The 26,420-nt window shown below is 46.5% G+C and overlaps 1 protein-coding gene across 3 annotated transcripts; it reads right to left on the reverse strand.

Annotated features, from left to right (window-relative positions):
* Window positions 1-36: 36 nt before the first annotated feature.
* Window positions 37-26,420, reverse strand: FAM20B (FAM20B glycosaminoglycan xylosylkinase). 3 transcript variants are annotated; one of them, XM_032696372.1, is made up of 9 exons: window positions 26,379-26,393; window positions 22,285-22,343; window positions 18,396-18,927; window positions 15,181-15,267; window positions 13,771-13,880; window positions 11,438-11,609; window positions 8,831-9,022; window positions 7,395-7,454; window positions 1,763-5,303 (listed from the first exon to the last, which is right to left on the reverse strand). In XM_032696372.1, exons 3-9 carry the CDS (start codon window positions 18,770-18,772, stop codon window positions 5,072-5,074), a joined length of 1,230 nt encoding a protein of 409 aa, XP_032552263.1. In that variant the 5' UTR covers window positions 18,773-18,927; window positions 22,285-22,343; window positions 26,379-26,393; the 3' UTR covers window positions 1,763-5,071. The 3 variants fall into 3 exon arrangements, with proteins under 3 accessions (XP_032552265.1, XP_032552263.1, XP_032552264.1); XM_032696374.1 differs by lacking the exons at window positions 1,763-5,303; window positions 26,379-26,393 and adding an exon at window positions 37-166; XM_032696373.1 differs by lacking the exon at window positions 22,285-22,343 and having other exon boundaries at window positions 26,379-26,420.

The raw sequence follows: 26,420 nt of genomic DNA on the forward strand, positions 1-26,420 counted from the left end.
CAGAAGAAGCAGCTGCAGGGACCTGCATGTCCCCAGAGATGATGGAAGGATGAGCTTGTCACTTCATGGCTGGTTATTTGTCAGTCAGTCCTGGTGAGCAGCAACCACCTGGTTAAAACTCCACCCTCTCGGGTCAGCTCAGCTCTTACAACAGCACAGCTGCCACCTACAAAGAAAAACAGCACCACCAAAATGAGGTTATGTCTTGCTTATTCCACCCCCCAGTGCAGCTCAGGACAGGCAAACACTCAGAGGGAACCTTGCAATCCAGGATTTTACATACAGGCTGTATCCACTGCCCAGGGAAATGCCATGCACCCATCTTTTCCCATTTTCCATAAAGCAATTCCTTCTGCAGATCCATAGCTGCACTCTGACAGAAGGCAGGAGGAGAAGACTCTCTTTCCAGAGCTCATTATAACAGCTGTGGATCAGATCACTAAATAAAAGGAAGATCTGGAATAAAGGATATGAGGGGAGTCCTTTCCCCTCCTTCATTTTTTTCCCCATAAAGTCCTATCCCCAGTCTCTTAAAAAGTTTGACTCTACAAAGAAAGAATAGGTCACCAGTCCCACATTTGGGATACTTGAACTAAAGACTTCTTTTCATTTCTAATTTTTAGATTCAATAAAAAATTTGTAGGGAAAGAATTTGAGAAGTTCAGGGAAAGTGCTTATTTTCAACCCCCTTTTGTTCTCCATTGGCTCAAAGTTGTTTGTGTTGTGTTCATTCTTCTGTAAAATTACATTCATTACATAATCAGAAACACTTTGAAACCCCTCAGTTAAAGGAATTCTCACCCTGTTACTAAGGCCAACCACTCTAAAAATACATAACAGCACAACAAAGTGCTTGGAACAACAGCTCTCCGAAGTGGCGATTTTAGCCTTAAAAGCATCTGTAGCTGTTGGAGTGCTCAAACACAAGCAAAAATCCTGTCCCATTCCCAGAGCAAAGCTCAAGAACAGAGATGGAGGATAAGAAAAGTTATTGCCAGCACACAATGCTAGGAAACAAACAAAAAAAAAAAAACACCAGAACATCCTCCCCCACAAAACCCCCAAAACAAACCCCAAAAAACAGTTCTTGCAGAATTCAACAATGCTGAAGTCCAGAGTTTCAACGGAGAAACTCTAAAGAAAAGCAGGTTCCACACAACCATGTTGATGCTACAGGGCGGGTCAAAGACCCCTGACATCCACAACTGCATCACCTCCTGCCTCCCACTCACTAGTGGGGTACTGAGAAAACAAGCTCTGACACAGTCTGAGTAAACCTCTGCACTCAGTGGGAGCAGATTTTGGGGGCTGTTTACCTGCTCTGTCTCAATAAAAGCTTAGGAAAACCAACCATGAACACCTGCCAACTCTGCAAGCATCTCTTGCCAACTCCATATCCATCTCTTGCTCCATGTAACGAAGCCAAGCTATTGGGATACAGCCAAGGACTCAGCCCAGATGCTTGGCAGATGCAGGGCCATGGGATGCACTGTCAGAAAACCCCTCCAATCTAGGTGTGTTTTTCTTCTGTATCCCTTTGGGACACTCTTCTTCCCTTCCCAATAAGGCTCTTGCAAACAACCTGAATGTTTGACCCCGTTCTTGGATATCCACGACTGGAATAAAGGCCATTGACAACCATGAGCGAAGGAATAACTGGGAAACAGCAGCAGCAAAACACTTTAAACATTCAGCCCACATGTTGGAACAAGAGAGAGACAGACAGGGGAGGGAGAGAAAGACTTAAACAATCCATCAGTGCTGCTTTATTAAAATCTTTATTCACACAATGTTGCTTTATGTGGGATCTGACCCCGGGGGATACAAGTAGAAAGTCATGATAACGTTCTGTTTGCTCATTAGCAACCTCCATTTGTGCAGCAGCTCCCAGGGGCATCCTCTGACAGCTCCGACAGGGGTGTCTGTTTCCAGCATCTTGCTCCAGCTGCCGCAGCAAATAAATTACCTTCTTAATAAATTAGTATTTTTCAGTTGAAGTTTGTTTGGCAAGACACACTCCAGTTCGTCAGCTGCTGGAAGAGGAGCCGGCTCGAGTGTCTCCTCCACCCCACGGCTGACTCAGGCGGGAGGAGGTGAATAGCAGATGGCTGATGGTGCTCTCTCTTTAATTAGTTCTTGATTTCTGTGCTTCAGGCGCTCTGGTATCACCAATCTCCACAACACAGCCACTGTGTAACATCTGGGGCCAGCGGATGACAGCGTGCACAGCGAACAAGGATCAGAAGGTGTCATGAAAACCTCACTGACAGAGCACAGCACCTGCCTCACAAACCATGTTGTTTGTCAGAGATTCAAGCAGACCCTGTTGGCACCTGGATGCTGCTCCTCATTTCCCTTCCAATGGTTACAATCTAAAATTTCTCAGGGTTCTGTATTCAAGCAAAACAGCGACAGCTGCCCAAAGGGCAGAAATTATCGCAAGGCCAAAATCACATCTCCCTGATTTTGGCTAAGGGAGGAATTTATTCTTCTTTCCTGCTGCAGAACACCAACCTCCAGGAGTGTTTACAGCAACCAGAAGCATCAATATCACAAAGAAAAAAGCAAACCCAAAAAACCCAACCATTTCTTGCTTCCTCCTACTGACGATGCCGGACTTCACGCCCTTTGTTCACAAGTAAACCAAAATAAACCAATACCCTGCTTTAAATCTTTGACATTCATACTGGGGAAAAACTTATCCCCATGTTCCATTTGACAGCAAAAGTTTCAACTTAGAGCAATACGTAAATTCTCAACCAATTTAATCTCAAAGACAGAAAGACCTTTTTCTGAATCCATTATTAAATCAATTTTTGAATCCATTATTATATCAAGAGTGATCACATAGAAATCAAAACTTCAAATTTTGGTAGATCCTTCCCAAAATACTAAGAGCTCACGATTAAGCTCAAAGAGAAGAACAAGCTTTTAGAAATGCTACAAGCCACCACCATGTGCTTCACCATCTCCCCTGTGGGTAAATCATCTGAAATTTCCTGGGGAACAGCTGATGCCAGCACTCGCTCCTGCCCCATGGGCACCTCTAAGGCACCACCCACAGCTTCCACAGCGTGTTCTGTTGTCAAGTACAATGATAAAGAGGCACAAGCTTCTCACCAGTGTCCTCAGAGCTGGCTGTGCATTACCCTCCTGACTAGTAACTCCAATAAATAACTCCAGAGTCAAATATCTCCATCCCATCACCTCTGGGGCAGGTCTGTGATGTGTCCAAGTCCAGAAGAGAGACAGAAGAACATAAAATTCAGTCTCAGGTAAACAGTTACGTTCTGCTTTCAAGATACTCTGCTCATGAAGGAAGAAAAAGACTTTAACAAAATAAACCTGAATTTTTCAGATAAACTCTCTCCCTGACGTTCTTGGATCAGGTGTGGCCTGGGTGCAAGAACAGGAAACAGCTCTCTCCTTGCCCACCACACTGCAGAGCTAAAGAGATCCTGACAGACAAATCAAGGAAAAGGGCTTTAACTGACATTTTGCTGCCCTTGCTCACAAATCCAGTAATCCATAATCACTTTGGGAAGGGAGCTCTCTCCTTACATTAAGGACCATTTGGCTGAACTGAGCACCGACGCAAAGCTGTTCAATTTGGAAACAGCGACAAAGCTGCTTTCCTTCTGGAGACACAGATTCTTATCCCAAGGTGACAGGTTCTATGGCCACAAGCTCATGGGCAGCACAGGCTGAAGTGCTGAAGGATGACAGGACTGGCACAAGACGAGTGCTGCAAGCCTGCCCTGGAAAGCCAACCTGCACCAACTCTTCCCTACCTACAGCAAAACCATCAGTGAGGACCCCAGGATGACCATCCCAGGCAGAACATCGCAGTGGCAGTTGCTGGGAAGGCAGAAAACTTTCTGGAAGGGCTCACAACTTCTGAGCTCAGCCACAGCCAGACCAGGTGAACGGTGGGACCGAGCAGCTGGTGTTGCACAGAGCAGCAGCGCTGAGCTGTGGTCACACGGAGCAGCAGGAAGCTCTCTCAGATGAGATGGAGAACAACCACCACAGCTCAGGGCTCTCTCCACTCTTCAGGTTACTTCTGGTAACTCGGGAAGCCCAGCAAACACCTCTTTCCTCAGCCCAACATGCCCAGAGGCCCCACATACCACAGGGCTCACAGTAAGCGGCATGACCTTGCTACGCAGAACCTGCTTCCAAGGACAGATCCTGTCCTCCTCCTCAGCTACAACAGAATGGAAGTTCGGGTTTTAATACGGACACAGGACAGCAAGGATATTTTCTCCACTCAGACCTTGCCAGATTCCTTAAAAAACAGTGACAGGACACATGGAAACTTATGATAACCCCTTAATTATCAAGTGCTGTATAACCACCCTGTCCTCTCCTAAATCTCCAACCCTGTGGATAAATCTTTGATAGGACTTCAGCCAAAACACTGAAGCATTATCACATATGAGGCAAACCCCTTTCCCAGTCTTTTATCGAGGAAAAGCCAAGTGAGCAGCAGAGGTCCCCTCTCCCACCCTCATGGCATTTGGAAGAACATCCCACCCCCGGGGGGGTGGCACAACTCTTCAGTCTAATAATTATTTTATTCACCCTTTCCTCGTTCTCTAGAGAAGCAGTAAAATGCCCAACCAGCTCACAGCTGATTGTGTACAACCCTGAATCAGACAAACTCGCCAGAGTATCCTGGGGGAAGAGAAGGGGAGAGGACTGTACTGTTCATCTCCATTTGTCCCCTCTGGATTCAGTTCACAAATTAGTGTCTGTATTCCACGCACTCCCACCAACACCAAGAGCCATTTTCACCCAGTGCAGTGCCCACTGCCGGCAATGGACACGCCACCACGGCCAAGATGCCATTCCAGGTGCTGAGCCATCCAAGGGCCCAGCTCCCACCTCTCACTGCTGCCAGCCCACAGAAAAAGCCACTGTCACCTCCATTCCTCTGGCTCGGGAGCCTTCCTGTTCATGTCAGTCCATCTTGGCCACAGCCCTTCTGAACTGATTGTGCTGTTTTTCTATCGCTTTTTTGTTTGTTTGTTTTTTTAAAAAAAGGATTTCCATCCGTGTTCCGCTACAATTACAAGTGAGACAGAGTCATCCTGTCTTCCACCAGCACCACATCTGGCCCAAACTGGTCTGTGCACTGCTTCACTGTAGCCAGGATGCTGAGGAGCCGCTGGTCCAGGGCGTCCAGGTGAGGGTCGGAGAGCACAGGGGAGATGGGGTCATGCGACATGGCCGTTTTTAAGGCAGACTTCAGCACCCCGTTCTTCAGGTAATTCAGCCTGTTCCAGGTGGAAACCCGGATGCTGCAAAAGGAACAAACACACAAACCCATCATACCACTGCCCAGCTGTGGTCCCGTCTGGAATACCGAAGCCAGCCTCCTGAGGGAGGTGTAACTGCAGGTTAACGCAGGATCCGAGCGAAACTTGGAAGGTGAAGAAGAATCAATCCCCTGTGACAATAACTGATGGAGCACAGGAACACTTCCCGCTGCGAGCAAGGACTGTCTTCAGTCCCGGGGCCTCCCAGACACAGTGTGGAAGGGAAAGAAAAGAAAGGAAAATCAACAATCTGGTTGTTAATTCAAACACAAACTCACGTCGCCTCAGGAAGAGCATCACTGACCAACAGTTAATCACAAAGGACAAAAGGCTGTTGATTGAACCTCTAAGAAAGTGAACACAGAAGTGATTCTTCCGCTTCACTGGCCACTGAACTTGTTCGTGTTGTTGTCATAACTCATCTTGACTGTTGTGTTCTGTGAGGTCTCTTGGGATTCTCCCCCAAATCCTTATGTTTTAGCACCATTGGTCTAAACTCTTGGTTTTGGTGGCCTCTAATAAAACCAGCAGTATAAGCAAGTGCTGTACCAAACCTATTGTTAAAGCAATTATGCATATGAATTCTTATATAGCATTTGCCTGCCAGAAAGGAAGGGTACCTAAAATCCAGGAAACTGCAAAGTCTCTTCCAGAGATAAACTTCTCTTCTGGTTGCATTTGGGAGAATCTAAATGACAGAGACTGCAAAAGATCCTCAATAAAGCAGGAAATTAAACATTTGTTTAAAATTAATGGAGGGGAACTACAGAATTTGAAAATCAACTGTTCTCTCTATGGATTTTAAAAGAACCTTGCAGAACACAGGCCAGGTGTACTGCAGAGTGCATGGAATCTTAGTGGAATCTAAGTGGAATGCTTAGTGGAAGCAGGATGAGAGCTCAGGCTTTCTGAAAAGTTCCCAGATTTAACAGGCCTCGAGGAATGTGGAAGACAGAACCTTTCAAGGACAAGCTGAAGGAACTCTCAACTTTTAATTTTTGGAAGGCTTAAAGGAGTTAATGTTATCTTCAAGTATCAGAATCAGGAAATGGATACATCAGTATTTTCTGTCCAGGAAATTTTTCTAGAATCCTAGAATTGTTTGGGCTGGAAAGGACCTTCAAGATCACCCTGTGCCATGGGCAGGGACACCTTCCACTAGACCAGGCTGCTCCAAGTCCTGTCCAACCTGGCCTTGAACACCTGCAGGGATGGGGCAGCCACAGCTTCTCTGGGCAACCTGAGGCCTCGCCACCCTCACAGGGGAAGAATTTCTCCCTAATATCCCATCTAACCCTGCCCTCTGTCAGTGTGAAGCCATTCCTCCTTGTCCTATCATTCCATACTCTTGTCCCAAGTCCCTCTCCAGAGCTCTCCTAGAGCCCCCTTAGGCACTGGAAGGGGCTCTAAGGTCTCCCTGGAACCTTCTCTTCTCCAGGCTGAACACCCCCAGCTCTCCCAGCCTGTCCCCAGAGCAGAGGTGCTCCAGAGAAGCAGCAACGGCCTGGTGAGAGAGTGGACACAGAACAGAAATCAAGTCACAGCCTCTAAAAATAAAACAAACAAAACCACAGCTCACAAGGCCAAAGCAGAAACAAAATCCAGCAAAGAAACTACAAACCTGGGTTGAAAGGAGCCCTCTGAGCAGGGCTGCAGTCTTCTTCAGAAATCATTTTTGGAAATGATTAAATTGCCAGACACGTTGAGTCCTTCGCTTCTGTCAGGGAGAACTCAGAGTGGGATGTGAACTTTTATTTGTCAGGAGCTGGATGGGGACAGCTGCAGATGCAAAGTACCTGTCACACTGACTATGGAAAGATCTGAACCAGTGACCTGGAGGTGAGACCACTTTCTGCAGCCAAACACCCACTGTACTGCCCTCATGAAAATGTATTTCTCAGCTTCTTGGGCAGTGACAATACATCAAACAGACAATATCTCAAAAACAATAAAGCCCTGAGTATCCAAGCAAACATTTTCAGGTTGCCAGAAGGCTTCAAACCTAATTATATTGTAAACCTAAGGACACCAATTGCATAAATAAAGTGAACAGCACCCCAGCATTTCACTTACATGCAGCACTGATAAAGAGGAGCCAAGATGCTTCTTTCATCCAGGGCAGGGTTTCCAAAGCTGAAAGGCAAAATTAAAACCCAAGTGAACCAGATGAACTCCTAATGTTGTTCTCAACATCAAGAGCTCTGTAAAGAATTCAAAGAAATCAATAGTAGGCAATTTCATGCTCCAAGAGATCAAATAATTTAAATTAAAATACAAACAGGCCATGGCCAATCACAGATACAACTCTCAAAAGCATCAGCTGATTCAGTACCAGGTAAACAGAAGGAGCACCAGCATACCCAGTTCTGTATGAGACCAAGGCACCTTAGAAAGGAATTCCAGAGGAGTCTAGAAATGGAACTCATCTTGTCATGCAGGGGTAAGGAATAATTTGGATTCTGGGGACAGGGAACGGGAGCTTTGACTCTCTGACACTGCTGGACAGGGAAGGAACCAAAGAGCAGCCACCATCAGAACAACAGTTCCACCAACAAGGTGATCCACTTGAACATTTCATGCCCACACTTTCTGAGGGAGGTCTGCCAGAAGGCTTCCAGAGTATTTCAAGCTTCATCTAAACACAAGCTCATTTTATTTTCTATATATGTATTTTGTATATTTGTATTATTTTCACCCTCCTCATAATACTGTTTTCAACACAGAACTTTCCCCTTAATAGAGGTAAGTTGCTCTAGGGGTCTGGCATTACTCTGCCCAAATAATTCTGTTATTAGCAGCTTTAAAACTGGAATAAGCTCCCAGGGAAGTGGTCATGGCATCAAGAAGCATCTGCTCTTAGTCATGTGCTCTTAATTTTAGGTAGTCCTATGAGGAACAAGGAGCTGAGCTCAACTGATCCTTCCAACTTGAGATCAACCATGATTCCATGAAAAAACTGGCCCCCTATCCCTTAATTCAAAGGAGTTGAAAGAACCTCACTCAAGCTTTCAAGGAAATAATTTACTGGGAGCCTGCAAAGCCACACCAGCAGTGTTTTCATAGTGTTCTAAGAACAAACTATAATGAAGGGACTTGACCTTCAAACACCATATTTACTCCAATGACTAATCCATTAAACTTCCTTCCTCCTAGAACATTGTCAGTGCATAACAGAAAGACAGTTTTTGCCTGCCATGGGCAGGGACACCTTCCACTAGGCCAGGTTGCTCCAAGCCCCATCCAACCTGGCCTTGGACACTTGCAGGGATGGGGCAGCCACAGCTTCTCTGGGCAACCTGTGCCAGGACCTCACCATCCTCGCAGGGAAAAAATTGCTTCCTAATCTCTCATCTACACCAACTCTCTCTCTCAGTTTGAATCCATTCCCCCTTGTCCAGTCAGCACCGCAGCCTTTGAAGGACCCTAATATTTGGTGAGTAATTTCTGATAAGAAAGCAAGCTTAGCACAGAAGATATTAATGAAAAAAAAAATATTCCCTGGCCCTCACCTTTTGGCATTGTCCAGCAGGATGAGCATGCTGGCTCCCTCATCATCCTGGAAGCTCTCGTAGTGGTGCCGGTCGGCATTCCCGATCAGATAGTCGAAGACGGCCGTGTCGATGATGTCCAGGAGCCGAGGGCCCGAGTCGTAGGGGGAGGTTTTCTTCACAGCATCACAGTAGCTCTCGTCGTACTCCCACCTGTGGCCAGAGAGAAACCAAACAGCCCTTCAGTGAGCCATCCCTGCACACCAATGGGAGTTACAGCTGCCCTTCAGACACTGAGGAGCGCAGGAAGAAAAGCTAAGCACAGCAGCCCATGCTATACAAAGAAGGAAGAGCTAGACAACAGTGTTTCATTAGCAAATGAGTTAATCCTCATGAGTAAATCCTGCATTCACATCCCAGCGTGTGGAGCAAGCTGTAGTTCCAGTGCAAGGACACACAACATCTTCCTACAGAAAACAAGGTCAGAGTTTGCCTCCTCAGTGCTCACAACTCAGCAGTGCCCAGGCTGCCTCATGGCAAGATTGACTTGCCTCCCTCAGCTTCCCAGTGAAGGACTTCAGCACCGTGTCTGTTTGCAGTGCCTTGACCTGCTTCCATCAGCCTGGCTTTCCAGTGACCTTCTTAATTTTTTCTCTCTAATGCAAATAATCTCATCATGGTTAGTAAAGAGCCTCTCTGTCCTGAGAAGGGCTTCACCTGTGTTCATTCTCCTTCAGAGTTGTCTCCTTCCTCCCCACTTCCCTTCCAGAGCATCTCACCTTTTTCTCCACTGACAAGATTTCAAGCTTCCCTCTCATCTCCTCTCCTTCTACAAGTAATGTTGTAACACGGATGTCATGTCTCAGTTCTCCAAAGCTAGGATTTTAAATTTTCTCATTTTCTTCTTTACAGCTTTCAAAGCTATTCAACACCACCACCTAAACAGCCAAATCTCTGGGGTATATCCTTTCCATCTGTCAACCTAAATAACAAGTACATCTATAACATCTTCCATGTAAGGCCTGAAACAATCCTTCACAAAACAGCAGTGAAATTGGAAATGCCTTAAACCATCTGTGACTTGGAAACAGAAATGGAGGAAACAAGCTGGAGAGCCTTGCTGACATGCTCACAATTGCAGAGACTCATAAAAGGAGGAAGATCAGAATTTCATTACTAGAACTGCCACATACCCCACCTCATCTTCTAGTGGTCTGGAGCCTGACCTCCCTTATTCCTTCCTCCAGGTATCCAAACTAGAGAGGCCAAAAATGTGTCTTCTCAATGTTTTTGACAACAAGGTCCTCAAATGCTGTGTCTGGTTCCCTCTTTTTTTGCATCAAGGTCCAACTCACATTCAACTTGCAGCACAAATCCACAAGGCAACAGTCTCAGATCCTCCTACCTCTTGTGCTGAATAAATTCCTTATGCTGCATCCCTCTCTCTCTCTCAAGTGTTTCTCTTTCTCTCATTTTACTTTAGAGCAGTACTTAATCTTGCCACAATTTTTTGGATAGACTATTCTCTCTCTCTCTCTCCTCATCTTCCACGGAATCTTTCAAGACAGACCTTTCTCTGACACTTATTTCTGATCATTTATATTGTATTAGCACAGGCCTTGGAAGGTCAGGGATTTTATCTATTACACTTCCATTAAACATTACTTACACTAATGTGACTGTATGAATTATGTTCAAAAGGTCAACTCAGGACAGAGTAGAAGCAGTTAGAGCAGGAAAAAATTCTTAACGCTTTTATTTTTCCATAATTACCAGGCACAGAAAAAGGAGAGCATGACACCTAGAACATCTAATTTTCCTGATGTTCTCAAAGGGAAATGTGCAGCACGACAAGGTGCAAACACCAGAACTTTGTAACCCCATCTGAACGAGGCAAGAGCGAGTTTCAACACAGCAAATATCAAATCAGCACAGGAATCATGGTAAAACCCTGTGTAAGGAGGCAGCTTACGATGAAAAATAGCCTCTCAATAGAGAAACACCTCCAAGAATTCAGCCCATTCATTACTGCAATATCCATGTACTGAACACAGCTAATTTTGACCTGCTGGAAAGGAGAAAACATCTGTTGCTTAAAAATCAATCCACGCATTTAATACTCTAAAACAGTTCAGTGAAGCCTTCGGATGAAATTCTTTGTGAGAACAATCACATCATTGGAAATCGATGGATACTTTAGATCAAGGACTAAAAAACTCTTTCTAATCACTTGTTAAAGACAAAGATTTGGAAAAATTTACTAAGCTCAAAACCACTTGCTCTGGTCATGGCAAAAAACATCCCCAAGCCACGTACTCAGACGTGTCACATCTATTGTACAAGATGGATAGAGCTCACATTTGTCCTTCTTTAAGGATTCTTTAGATGCTGAGCCTGGTCACCAAATATTAATGGTATTCAAAGCAAGGAGCTTTCCAGTGCCTACCTACTTAAGCTAAACCAGCTCCACAACTCTCCGAAGAAACTGCAAGGACCGTGACAGCAGGTGCTACCACATCTCAGAGGGCCACAGTGTCAACAGAATGTCCAGTGGCACAAGAGAAGGGTCTTGGTTAGCCCACAGCCAAGATTTTCAGAGCCTGGAGTGCCCCTCCCACGTTCTCCTACCTGGCAAGTTTGCCTTCCCGGTAGGTCCTGCCCCAGGGGTGCCGGTGTTTCTGGAGAGGCCACACGTCCGGCAGCCACAGGGTCACCGACCCCTCCATGATGTCCCCGTCTGCACACGCTGGCTCTGTCTCCCGACAGTAGTAGCACTTCCCATAGAAGCAGGTGTTATTGCCTTCAAACCGAAAATAAACAGGTATCAAAACAGCAGAACTTAATCCGAGGAATCCAACTGAAATTCAGGAGCATGTTGTTGCAGCAGAGCCTTCCCTGCAACAGGATTTCACTGCACTTGACCACGTGCTTCCTGTCTCAGAGAGGGAGAGGTTCCAAGAGATTACACAGATATTCATTCATTGCAAGCAATTAAGGATTAATATTCAAAGGAGAGAGTAATTATATTTTCTAATGACTTTATCACACCGAGAGTTAATACACTGCACCACCAACAAGATTTTGTGATCCCTTCCTAATCCTTGGGACCTTGACTTGGCAACCTTGACACTGCTTGTTTTTCACATTTTTCACGTACTTCATGTGTCAGATTTGCCACCTTTCTGAAAAAGTTGACCTAAAAGAGGCAAGTTAAAAAAGAACACGGCAGAACTCAAATGGATTTGGAGCCCTGAGACCTGCCACACGTCTCAGCTACTTGAGCAGGGGAGACAGAAACAAGCTGTCATTCTTACATGATGCAGGAATGCAGATCTGTCAAAGCTTCATCAGTGTCTTCTGACAGGAGAGGAGCAACAAAACCCTGCAGCCTTTAGTCTGCTAATGCTGATGTGTCCTGTAATCCACACAACCTGGATTAATAGGTTTAGTTTAACCTTTTCTGTTTCCCCCTTCTAACCTGCCTTTGCTTGACTCTTGCCAAGTTAAATCCAGTTCCATGTTCACAGATGTTCCTCCAAAATATTTCTCAACTGTCTCCCTTTGTTGTGATTCCACTTGTTCTCTATTCTTGTTTCCTGTGGCTCTACATCCAGTATCCTTCCCAAACCAGGCTCAGCTCACCCAAAGATGTGTTTTTCACTTTCCACCCTTACACAGCCCCACCCCTCAGCCAGCACTCCAGGGGAGCCCTCCATCCAGACCTGGCTCTTGTGCTCCCAATACCCCATCAGACAACTTGAGGATGTTAGAAATTATTATTAACTACAAAGAGCTTGCAGACCAGATCTCTTATCTGTATGGAAAGCCCTGCAAGTCTCACTTTCCATCCAGGGCCTGCAGCAGGTCCAGCAAGAGACAGAATTCTTTGAGATCGTAGCTGCAACTCCAGCAAACCCTGCACTGAATAGGCATGAATTATCTTTTCTTCGGAACCTCAGAAACTTGATCAAATTTGGGCTGACAAGAGATCACAACCTTTTTTCCCAAATCCACCCATTTATTTGGGTCCTGCACTGCACAACAGCGAATCCAAGAAAACTAAGGAAAGGCAATGAAAATTTCTGGAGCCAACTTTTCAAGTCAGCATTTCTGCTAGAAAACAGCTTAGTTATCTTGGCTGAAATTCAAAAAAGTATAGTCTGCCTGAGGCAGGCACCCCATCTGAATGCAAGGAGAGTTTGGGAAGGCTGAGCTCCTCTCATCTCTAAGTTACACCTTGTAACTGGCAGTGTGAGACTGCCAGCAGTGCTTGTAATAGGAATGTACACAGGCACATATTTACCAGCTCTAATGAACAATCATCTCTAGAGTCTTCTGATTAGAAAACAAAACAAACGAAAAAAGAGTAGTAATTGGATATTTTATGAAAGCCTGAAGGAGTTAAGGCTGCAGCATAAGTAATTTCTTGGTGCTTAATGACCACCTGGTAGGAGTTCACATTAGTAATTCCCATTACGTGCCCTCACAGCACTATTGCTGTAAATAACACAGGGAAGTTCTGACACATTTGGTTCTAAATGCTCCACAGGCTCTGATGGCACAAACAGCATCTAACACCAACTGAAGTGTCAGCTCTACAAATTATCCCAAATCACCACCCTGTTCACGTTAAATACAATTCTATTTTTTTTCCATGTAGGTCTAATCACAGATTTTTCTAACCACCTCTGACAGCAGAGAGAAAATTCTTACTCAAAAAAACCAAAACTTCCCATCTGTAACACAGAGCAGATACAGAGGGAAAACTACTTGGAGGAAACCAAGTCCTCCTCCCCCTCCAAACAGGGTTATACAAGCTCTCCCTTGGCAAAGACAGAGACTTCCCAGCTTCCTGCACCAGAGTTAACTGTTCCATAGCTGTGTCAGGCTCCCACGGCTCTTTTTCCCCCATTAAACCCGTTTTTCTTTACTGGGCTGCACCATCCATGGAATCCACTCACCCACAGTCATGAAGGTGCCCAGGAGCTGCTCCGTGGCCACTGGTTTGATCTCTGTGCGGAGGTTCACAAACCTGCCAACCACCAGCGGGGCCCGTCGGAACCCCAGGATTCTGATTCGGGAGGAAAAAATACAACAGGAGAGTTTGCAACACAGGCAGCAGTTCAAAATCGAAACAAAACAAACCCACAGTCTCTGTCAGAGATGACTGAGACCGAAGAATAAAGTTGGAGCCCTGCAGAAACCTCTTTTCTTCTCCAAGCAAAGTAAGGGAACTCACTTTTCTTAAGTGCCCGGATGTTAAACTTGCTTCATAAGCCATCAGTGACACTCTTTTATTAAAGCCTTTCCAGCACACAGCACCACAGGATGCACCATGCTCAGAACTCAGACCTCACCCCAGAAATACCCACCATGTGTCTCGTGTACAGGCCGAAGCAATAAAACCATGTGGCCCATGGGCTGGTCACCTGCAAGGATCATTTATAATTTGTGGGAACCACTATCTATTGAAGTGTTGTGTTCAAGCCCAATTCAACCACACTTGAAAGCAACCAATCAAGGAGTTGTTTTCTTTGGCATGAGGAGGGAGAAGGGAAGAGACAATGGCAGAAGGAAAGTGAATGCCTGAAAAGTGCCTGGAAGAACAGAGGTGGGAAGAACAATCACAAAACTTGTAGTTACAAGACCCAGGTTTCACTCCCATGTGTGACCACAAATGACCTGGGTGTTTGTAATGGAATTTTAAAAGTGCTTAAAGGACTACACAGATCAGTACAGATTTTAAGTCTCTTCACCTCCAAAGTGCCAACACAGTCTTCCTGTAACAAGGAGACCGAGACTGTACTCATTTATTCCAGATGAAACTGCATCTCTAACAGCATTTCAACTATCAGCATTCAGGGTTTGGCATTTTCTGTCCCATTCTTTGTATATCCTGTACTTTGTTTTTCTCCTGTAATTGCACCTCCAGCTCAGGACCACAAAACCACCTGGGTACCCTTGAATACAATTTATATATGAATAGCTGGTTTTCATCTAGGATGCACCGATTAATATTTAATCGAACAATAGGCTTCACTTTTCAGTGTACTGGACGTGAACTCAGCACATACATTTGGTATTCCAGACTCTTCCACAGCACTTGGTTAAGCTCTTTCTTCCCTGTAATATTAACTGTAATGGTTTTAGTGCTCATTCTCCTTTCCAGATTTTTCACAAAAATCTAAAATGTTAGAATCTTGCACAGACCTTTGAAATGAAGTGTCACCAAACAGCTGATTTTTATTTTTGCCTTCAATGTGCTATGTTGGCAGGTTAGAAACAGCTCATATCTGAGGTGTATTCTTCAAGGAACTCCAATGAAGCATTTTCCAAAGATAATAAAGCCAGGTAAGCCAATAATTCCATACCTATCCAAGTGAAAGGCTGCCACTTCTGCGTTGTGCCTGTCGTAGCCAGCGTAGGGCTCTCCTTCCACTACATAATCCCTGGCATATCTGTAATTGAAACAAGTCAAATACAGTGATTCTGTGCAGAACTTCCATCAATTTTGCTGTTCAGAGCAACAATTTAATAACAGTGCTACGTTATAGAGTCTCTGCGTCCCTTTCCAAATGACTGCTAATGGGAGGGGGAAAAACCATCCATGAGATTCAAGTGTTTGGACTGTTGAAGTGGTAAACAAGGAGGAAAGGCCAGGGATGTACAGTGATCTCCAAAGCTTGGGAAGCAGTGCCTATTCCAACCAATGAATTTTAATCCAACCATATGCCAAATCACATCTAAGAACAAAGAGCACAGACCCAGCTACAGAACAGGGGACTATTTATACTGGAAATCAGCAATTCCACAGATGATTTTGGGGTTAGAATGGATTGTACATTAACATGAAAATACAATCTGATATTGTGGAAGAGATGGCAAATGGAATCTTACAGTAGACAGAAAATCAGCAAGAGTGAACCTGAGGACAATACTGGATATAAACAGAGCCTTTATTCTGGTGGAGGAAAGACATCATGGAACAGCAAGAAACAGAAATCAGGCACCCATCACAACAACGGTGTGTTTTGGTGAAGTGGCAGGCTTTTTGCTCCCTTTTTTATCTTTTAATAGATGTTACTTAGCCAAGGCAAACACCAATTTCTGAGCTTCCTCACATCTGAATCAGTCCTAGGTACTGTTTTAGCACCGTGCTTCAGGTGAGTGTGAAATACCACAATCAATACTGAGCAAATGGGTCAAATGCAACACATTTTCCAATAAGACAAGGCCTATTTTGTCATTTCCATCTATGTATCAAATCGTGTAAAATGGATTATTTCCAACAGACTTTGGGATCAAGCAGTAGCAAAAACGGTGCAGGAGAAGCCACTGAGCTCTACCTGGATGTTTTAGCCCTGCTCAGGGAAGGTGTGGGTGAGACAACAGTTCATTTCCTCAGTCTGAGCAAATGCTTCAGCTTGTCTGCAAAGCAGCTCAAAAGAGAATTCACCAGGGCAGGATGGCAGGGAGCTGTGGGAGGAGGATCTGACAGATTCCTGCCAAACTGGAGCTTACACCAAACGAGCAACTTATTTCACATATACCACCAGATGTGATGGTAGCAACTCTTAATCATTAGTAAGTCAGGCTTTGAAATGTGGCAGTTAACCCTCAGAACACGTCCTCAAAGGCGGGTCTCTGGTGTGTACCTACAGCAGGCTCTTGGAAACATGGTTACTTCTTGAAAGCTGAAGAGCTAAAATTTATTGGTAAAACCCAACCAAACGCCCTGTTTCCATGCACAGTAGGCAACTGGTTCTTTCTAGGGCAAAAGCAACAAGGAAATTCCATCGTCCCCAACCAGTAACTTTCCCAGGAACTGTTTAACTGTTTTCAGCAGTAATTTTGGCAGTGCTTTCATGTTCAAAGCCAGTTAAATAGACTCTCTTGCAGTGGCACAAAAGTACTCTGCCCACAAGCCTGGCTGTTCAGCAGTCACAAACAGAACCTCAGTCTGCCTGTATGGCCAGGGCCATACTGCCCAGTGTTCCTATAAACATTCCCAGCTGCACGTGCCCTTGATGGAGCACAGTCACTGTGCCCACCTGCACAGACATGGCATTATGGGAATGTACTGCTCAGTGAAACACTTTACAGCTCTCACCCACACAGACAGCACTATGGAAATGCTGTGTCTTGTGGGTGCATTTATGGGACACGCTGTCTGTCACACCACCAAGACTTCAGTGTGAAAGGCTCACGCTGCTGGAACACAGCCTGGGCCCACGGGGAAGCTCCAGCCAGAGCAGGAACTGGCTATACAGAAACAGGACTGGGAACTCAAGTGCAGGGTAGATTTGTGTTCTCATTCTCTAATCACAGTTTGGGATGGAGAGGACCTTCAAGGTCATCTCATTCCAACCCCTGCCATGGGCAGGGACAACTTCCACTAGACCAGGTTGCTCCAAGTCCTGTCCAACCTGGCCTTGCACACTTGCAGGGATGGGGCAGCCACAGCTTCTCTGGGCAACCTGTGCCAGGGCCTCCCCACCCTGAAGGGGAAGAATTTCTTCCAAATATTCCATCTAAACCTGCCCTCTGTCAGTGTGAAGCCATTCCCCCTTGTCCTATCATTCCATACCCTTGTCCCAAGTCCCTCTCCAGAGCTCTCCTAGAGCCTCCTTAGGCACTGGAAGGGGCTTTAAGGTCTCCCTGGAGCCTTCTCTTCTCCAGGCTGAACACCCCCAGCTCTCCCAGCCTGTCTCCAAAGCAGAGGTGCTCCAGCCCTCGGAGCACCTCCATGGCCTCCTCTGGACTCCCTCATTAACAGGACAGAAAACCTTAATGCTTGCTCAACCCAAAATCCTTTGGGGAGAGATGTCCTGACTGTGGTGACAACACTTCCCATTTGCAGTGCACTCCCCTAAAACACACCTCCCTTACTTCTTAACATCTTTCTTTCTTGTCCTTTTCCCCAAAGCCAAACAGTTCAAAAAGCTTTACAGCCACGCACAAGACTCTTCATGAGCGTTCACTCATGTCAGATTTCCCTGTGGATCACTGTAAACAAAGGCCATACCAAGAAAATCTCACTACCCACACATTGCTCCTCCAGTACTCAGCACTGGCAGACAGGAAACTCTGACCTACCCAAGCCATTTTTACAGCCTTCATGCAGTGACACCAGACACCCAGATCTAGTTTTAAGACCGCTGTCAACTTGAATTCCTTCCCTGTTCTTGAACTGCACTCTCTCCTGGCAGTCTGACATGACCCTTACTCAGAGTAGGCAAGGCTTGTCTCCACATTGCCACAACCTGCACTTCCAGAGTCAGAAAGACTCAGAAACATCATGTGTAACCAACATTCCTCCAGGACTGAACACAGTGATTATTCTTTTAACCTAAAGACAGGTAGTTTTGAGAATCAAGACTGTGCAGCCTGAGAGACAGCTGGCACAGCAACCTACTGTTACCAGAGCACCAGCAAGGCTCCCTCCTGTCTGTCTCTCAAATAACAGGATGGCCTTTCCATTTAGGGGAAAATTTGTAACTTAAACATTAATGCGACAACGTGGAGAAAAGAAAACACAGACATAAACAAAGCAGCTATTAATGCAGTCATTGAAGGCAATACTCACCTCTTGGGTTTGAAGACAACCTTCTGCCCTCCTTCAAGTATTAGCAAAGCTTTCAGCTGCGTCCCTTTGTATCCCACGTCGGCTTTGATGATTCTCTTTGTGGTCATGGCGTGCATGACAGCCCCCAGCTCGGGGGTCTCCTCGGGATACACCTCCCGGGGCACCACCCACTGGGCCGCGATCTCCCAGGGGGACTGGAGCGTGTGCTCCAGCCGCGGGTCCAGCTCCACGTGCAGCCCGGCCATCATGCGCTGGAAGGCGCGCTGGTCCTCCCGGTTGGCAGCCGAGGTGTCCAGGTTGTCGATGAGGAACACCTTGGTGAAGATGAAGATGACGAGGAGGATGGCCAACAGCACAACCCGCTGCTTCAGCTTCATGGTGCCCTTCCACCCTTCTCCCCTGACCCTTTTCTTCCCAGCGTTCCAGGAAGTCTGTTGGAGATCAGGGTGAGGAAGGGGATGTTAGTTAATGGATTTCATTCCTAACTTGCATTGTCAAAGAGGTCTCGCCACTGAAGCATCTCCTGGTGCCCCTAAAAATAAGCAGAAAACAAACTTACAATGCTGCACGTTCCACCAAACTCAGAACTAAGTTTATGGACACTTGTATCCTAAAGCCCAAACATTTCTAATAAAACACATGAGTTTACTGCATTCCTGCACCCTTTCCACGATCTGCATGGAAGGGAAAATTGTTGGATGGCATCTCTGAGCAGCTGAAATCATGGCAGCTGCAGCTACCATGGGCAAGATTTTGCAGAGAGCTGTAGTTTCTAATTTCACACACACTCTTCCACTAGTATGAGATCCCATGATCACAGGTCACCTAAAGACCTGTCCCTCCAGAAAAGCTCTCAGGTAGATTTTAAGACAGCTGACAGCCAGCGAGAAAAGCTGCACAGCCTACTTTCCTAAAGGTACATAAGAGTAGAAGAGACTTATTGGTTTACTGCCTTTCATTTGCTGTCACTGTAATTTACTCAGATTCTTTTCCATTCTTAAAAAAAAAAAAAAGACAAAAAGGAGTGGGGCAAGGGATGACATCTCCACTTCCTTGTGGTTGACTAAGTACCTTGTGCAGTCAACTGTAAAACCCACAACCACAGAAAATATACAAAGTGTCTGCAATCTCAACCCCAAATTAACAAGAAGAAAGTCCCACACCACTAATACTGCCTCAGCATTAGTTCTCAGCAACCTCACCTGCAACAGTTAAAGCTCCATCTGTGTTTCTATATTTACAGTGGGCTGCATGACATGCCTCCCCCCTCAACCAGGCCTTGGCCAAGGCAAAGTTAGCAAATAAGGATCACAGAAGGCACCACCAACTGTATTTCAATGATGAGGACAGAAGTTACTTTTCTAATATTGGCTGAAGGTAGTCAAAACCCAAATGGAAAGGGACACTCAGGCACATCTCTGAGGAGCACTGGGAGCCAGCAGGGATTTCTCTTTGCACAAGCCATGCTAATCATGCAAACCCTGCACGGCCCCCTGAGCTGGGAAGGGCTGATACAGAAAAGCCTTCTCATGAGATTTAACAATAAGAGTATAAACCAGCCATTATTAATCATGTCACTGGAAAAACGACCTGCACAGGCTGAAGTTCATTTACCAGCAGCGATCACAGGACAGCCAGGCTACGCCTGACGAGGCACACACAGGTCACAGCCATCAGTGCAGAATCAGCCTTGGCACAGGCTGAGTGTGTTTGTATAAAAGGATGGGCCAACCCACAGATGACTCCACAGCACCTTCAGCAAATTTACATTACAGGTCCATAGCAGACCCAGCCAGCCCCGTGGCTCTCCCACCTCCCTGTGCACCCGTGTCACCCTTCACAGACCCAGCTGCAGAGCACATGCTATGGCCCTGGCCAGCCCAACAAAGAATAACCAGCTAAACCACTTCAAACAGCCACCAAGAGGGACAAGGAAATTCAAAGTGACAAAACGTCAGATATTCCTGTTTTTAAAAGCCCTTTTCTCTGCACAGTGAATAAGCTGAGCACTATCCAAGTTACAGGTGGCACACTCTGATGAAGCAGAGCCAGGGCTTTTAGCCCAGTTCACCACCCACACTGTTTTGCCATCATCATCCTGCCTCAGGTGACAGCTCAGTTCAGTTTGGTCCTTTCCAACTTACACATTTTGCCCCTTAAATACTTCCTATAGAACCTGTCTGCTGGAGCAGGAGAGAAAGTAAAAGTCTCCTAATCACAGAATCTGCTGAGTTGGAAGGGACTCATCAGGATTATCAAGTCCAACTCCTGATCGTGAGCAAGACACCCCAATAATTAGTTAAAACTGACACGTGAATTATTGCTTTAATGTTGACAGCAACCACTCACACCAACATAGAGACCCAAGGAAGGGCAGAGTGTGGGGAAGAAGAAGCCTCAGGGATGTTTCAAACTGGGGCTGTGGGCCCCTGTTAACTGTGTAATATTGATTTTAATCTATTGGAAAATAGTGCTTGTGCTCATAGTGAAAGGCAACAAATCACGTGTTTATATGGAAATTAAAACATTATCTACTTCTGTTTTGGCTGTACTTTTCCAAACAGCTCAGCAACCTGAATATCACCACTGCGAGCACGAGAATGAGAAGCACAGACAAGAAAGATGAACCTGACCCAAAAGCCCTCATTCCTGCAGATACAGACTCAGCCAGCAGGAGATCCCTAAACAACAATATTATTCTTAAATTTAAGCAGGAAAGCAAAGCAGATCCGGCTGTAACTGTTCCCTCTCATTGTAACCACATAATTCACTTCTTTAAAACCAGTAGTTCTAAATCATTTTGAACACTGCTGTTATCAAGATCTGCTTCCATTCATCTTTAAAACCCATTAGAGCTTGTAAGGAGCTAGGCAGAAAAACACAGTTCATTTCAGAACAGTTATGAGAGATGTGTATAGGTACACATACATTTTAAGAAAGCCTCCCAGCCCAGTGCTGGCCAAAGCACAGGGCAGCAATGTTCCACACCTTTGGAGCTCAAGCTGGGCACTCACTTTCCTAGACTGATTTTCCAGAATGCTGAGTTTCTCTAGGGATATTCTTCTTGGGAGGGGTGAGGGGGGGAATATAACTACAGTCACTTAAATTAAAGGTCACTTACTTAGTTTATCTTTTGTGACAGCTTTGAAACTAATTTTGGCTGAAAACCTCCAGTGAGGTAAACAGCATTTACAAAACAAAAATAAATTAAATATTTAACTATTTGCTGGTGAGTTGGCTCTGACTTTGTGCTGCTATCTGAGGACATGAGTCATTGGCTGCTTTCCTCCAACAAACCCCAAAACACCCCTGAGGCTGCCATGCAATCCACTTCCCAGGCTACCTGCACAGCCTGCACTTCACTCCTTGGGTGCCAATGTTACACTCACTCTGCAAGCCAGGAATTGAATCCTTTTATGTACAAGTTTATCAAGACAGCAAGAACTTGAGCTTTACTGTCTTAAATTGAAGATGCCAAGAGTGACAGCGTTGAGGAGGTGTAAGAAAATATTTATGCAGTTTTGGAAGATGGTATTTTGAAAAGGACAAGTCTTTGGAAAAGACCTGAATTGGAAAAGATTATGAGAGCTCCAGAAGCGTAAAGTTGGTCCTGGAATGAGGACAGAGACGGGAAAGGTGGCCACAGAAATAAATGAAGTAACAACAACCCCCCAAAATTTTAACAAAGGAAAAAAAAGCGTGAGCTGTGAGCAGAACTCTGCGGAATGAAGGGCAAAAGGGTCTTGGACAACGACAAAAGTAAACCCAGGGATGATCTCAGGAGGAGACACAAAAAGGAAACAGTTCCACAAACTGCAGGGGGTGAGAGCATAAGGGAAGGGTCTTCAGGCTTGACAAAAAGGGGCAAAGGGAAGGAGAAGCCACTTACTTTTACGTAGGAGTCACGAGAATATGGGATGCACAAGTGACAGTAGATGCTCTCTGAACCTGAAGGCATCACAAAAAGAAAAAACCCAAACAGTTTTCAGAAGCCAAGTACAATTTAAGTGTCCAACCCAAGCTGACACGATACAATGACAGAAGAATAATCCAGTCCCAGAACACACATTTCCTTCTGCTCTTGGGATCAGCCGCTGATCTCTTACCAAGGTCAGGTAACCCTAAAAGTGTTTTTTTTTTCCTTGAGTTTCTGCTTAGCATTATCTCCAGCTACCACTACTACACAGAAGACATAATTCAAAGAGCTTCGCTGGTCTACCACCCAAACTTTATCTCCCTGTTAGAGAAGTACAGAAAAAACTCACTTCCCTCTCTACCATTTTACCATGCTCCTGGATCAACCTGGAAAAGAAAACAGCCAGAAATACACAAACCTACCAGCTTTTTAATGCTGTAGTCAACTGGCAGGTTTGCATAAGAAATGCTTCTTGGTTTTCACCTCTTAGGGCTACTTCCCAATCAGTTTTATCTCTCATCACAACCAGGTCTGTATTCTCAGCAAGTAACGAGTCTTCCAGCTCAATATCCAAATAACAGCCTCTCTTCAGTATCATGGTGGGGTCACACAAACACCTGAATTAAAGCATGTCTACTGGCATTAAATACCAACATCACACCACTTGACACCCAGTTCAAAAAACAGCATGAAACTTGCCTCTTACAAAAATCACAGCTACTACAAGCAGGCCCACAAAGTTAGCAGACAAATCTCAGAAAACATTTTTTTTATTGGAGTCATAAGATCAATGCCACATATCACAGTTTTATTTTTATATCTTAAAGCCAGAAAGCTGCTATCTCCAAAACTGCACGTACAATTTGCAAGGATTTTGCTATGCTCCAGGTGACAAATCAAGTCTGAGGGCAGGCAAACATTCAGTTTGGCAGCACAAGTACACAGAATATCGTAGTTCAAACAGACACTGATCTGAAATAGATATGGTGAAGTACACTCTTAATTCCTGTTTAATGCATGCCTTTTTTCTTATATACACTCTACCTTTTGGGATTGCCCATCAAAAGGCCTTTAAAAGTTCTCCAGTAAATCCTGGAAAGCCCCTTGAAGAAACAGTGCATAACAGTAGTGACATTTTCCTCTTCCCAAAATGTACTTCAGTCTCACTAGATCAATCTTCCTTCCTATCCTCCCCTCCCTGGCCAGTTCCCTGGCAGCTCATGCCTCCCCTCTCTGTGCAAGCCTTGTTATTCCTGCTTCCACAGGCAGGCTCCCACAGCCCTTTCCCTGGATTTCTCAGACTCATTCTGTCACTTCCACTCTCTGCGTGCTGCCTGCCTTGTGTACGAGTTTAGTCATCTAGTGCTCAAGGCTTCCCACATATTTACTTGTCTGCTACTTCTCCTCCTCTTTTCCTGTTAAAACCCTCATTTTATCTACAGGCAAAATCTCCATGACAGTCTGTGCTCAAACTTCCCGCACACACAGCTACACCCCCGGTTGGGAGACACAATACAGAGAAATATGAAAGGCCACAAGCATTTTAACCACTGCATTATCTCTGCCTGCAGCTGTAACAATCAGCAACTGCCTGATCCGTTCTCACACAGCTTTGGAGAGAGACAAAATCATTTTGCCCATCCATCTGCCCACCTCGCCCCGTTATATCCCTCAGGAACTCCAGAATCCAGTACCTGCATTTCTGCCAAATTTGTCAGAGGCAGACTTCCATGAGCTTTACAAAAAACCACAGGCCAGAGAGAGGACAGAAGCCTGGAGAAGCCAAGGACAATTGGGTAAATATCCTTAATCTTTTGCAGATGCTGGTCACTCAGCAAACAGGAACACCTGACTCATCTGGCTGCACAAATAAGGACAGGGCAGACTGGGATATGGGAAGCACCTGGGAGCAGCTCTAGGGAGGCAGAAGCTCCCAGGCCCCAAGGCTGGTGGGAGTCAGGCAAGAGCTGTTAGGGTAGGATGTAGCAAACAACTCCTTGGGGAAACCAGGCTGCATTAATTCTCCACTTTCCATCAAGCACAGTTTCCTATGGAAACAAAGTTTATATAATCACACTTTTCACTTAGATCCACTGGTTAATTCCAAGCACATCTGAGAGGACAGTAGATGTTTTGAAGACGGGGTTTATGTGTTTACTGGGAGCTGGCAGCTGGGGAACGCTGCAGGAAGGGCTGTGGCATTGGCTCAACAGTTGCCTGTTCCCCTCGGCCATCTGGGCAACCAGTGTGCGCACAGCTGGAATGGGCAGGGAGCTAGGAATGCCGGGCAGGGAGGGAGGGATTGGATGCACTGCAAAGTGGAATGGCACAGGACACAGGCAGGAGGCAAGGGTACTGACACAGAGGGTGCTGGGACCTGGTCAGAAAACAGCTGGAACAACCCTCCCTTTATCCCCATCCCAGTTACTGATGCTCCACCCGACCATCGCAGGTCAATAAAACGAGCTGGGAATGTTTTAGGGGGCCTTGTTCCCCTTGGAGATGAAGCCAAAGCAGTGAGAAAATTCTGCAGTTTTCTTTCTCCACTCAACATGCTTATATTGATTCAGCTGCTAGATAATATGGGCACCAAAAATTTACCCAGGGTCTGTGCACCCATCTGACATCCAGCAGCAAGGAGCTGTTATAGGATAATGCCAATTGATTTCCCCACTCCCGAGGAGAGGCAGCAGACAATGAACCAGAGGGCAGAGATCCTGGTGTCAGAACTGAGCTGACAACTTTGTGCGAGGAAACAAAATCCACCTCACCCTCCTGAGACTTTGTATCACAAACGGAGCCGAATCCTGTTGTGACTATGTAGGTCAGACTTAAGGACACGAGGGGTGCAGGGAGTCACTTTCAAATCAAAACAAGACACAGCATTAATGTTTGTTCTGCAATAAGTACCAGGTGGGATCTATTCGCTGCAAGACTGGAATCTGTATTTTACAGTTTGCTCAGCCCCTAAAGCACCACGGGCTTAGGGGACCAGGGCCTCAGTGAGCACAAACCAAACAGCTGCAGTGCTCATGCACACCTGTATCCAGAACGGACCCAAGGAGAGATGCCCTTTAAAAAGGGTTAAACCCACAGCTTTGACAACTACAGTCAGCATTTCTACGAACAACACACATCTCAGTTTTCACCACGGGACAATGACGTTTGCCAAGCAGCGAGTGGCACTCGGTGAGAGCCCACGGCGCAGAGGAGATGCTCCGAGAGGCTTCACAGCTGTGCCTGGCTCTGTCCCTGGCTCAAAGCGAGCATCCAGAAGAGGAACGAGCTGCAGGGGCGCGGACCAAAATTCAAACCTGCCAGAGCCGCGTCCGTGCGGCCCCCGCGGAGCTCGGGCAGAGCCGGGGGTGCCCGTGAGCTGACCCGAACCTGCCAGGGAGAGCACCGAGGGGCTGGAGCGGGTCCAGAGGAGGGGACGGAGCTGGGAAGGGGCTGGAGCAGCAGGAGCGGCTGAGGGAGCTGGGGGGGCTCAGCCTGGAGAAAAGGAGGCTCAGCCTGGAGAAAAGGAGGCTCAGCCTGGAGAAAAGGAGGCTCGGGGGGACCTTCTGGCTCTGCAACCCCCTGAGAGGAGGGGGGAGCCAGGGGGGCTCTGCTCCCAGGGAACAAGGGGCAGGACAAGAGGACAGAGCCTCAACCTGTCCAGGGGAGGTTCAGGTTGGACATCAGTAAGAATCTCTCCACTGGTCAGACACTGGAAGGGGCTGCCCAGAGAGGCGGCGGAGTCGCCGTCCCCGGAGGTGTTTAAGGAAAGACTGGACGTGGCACTCAGTGCCACGGTCCGACGGACAAGGTGGGGGTCGGTCACGGGTCGGGCTGGACGATGTCGGCACAGTTTTCCGACCTCGCTGATCCTGTGACTCCACACCCGCCGGTCCGGCCGCAGGGCCCTCAGGGGCCGCGCCGGGGCCCCTCGGGGCGCAGTCTCCCCCTTCGCTCCCGCCGCCAGGGGCGTGCGGCCCCGCCGCCCCCCGTGCCCGGCCCGCCGCGGCCCCGGGGCCCGTCCCCGCCCGCTCCCGCCCCTCAGGCCCCGCCGCCCCCGCCACACTCACCGCGCCCGCCGCCCGCCCGCCATGGCCCAGCCGCCGCCGCCG

This window comes from Chiroxiphia lanceolata, chromosome 9 (assembly GCF_009829145.1).
Source record: "Chiroxiphia lanceolata isolate bChiLan1 chromosome 9, bChiLan1.pri, whole genome shotgun sequence".
Lineage (NCBI taxonomy): Eukaryota > Metazoa > Chordata > Aves > Passeriformes > Pipridae > Chiroxiphia > Chiroxiphia lanceolata.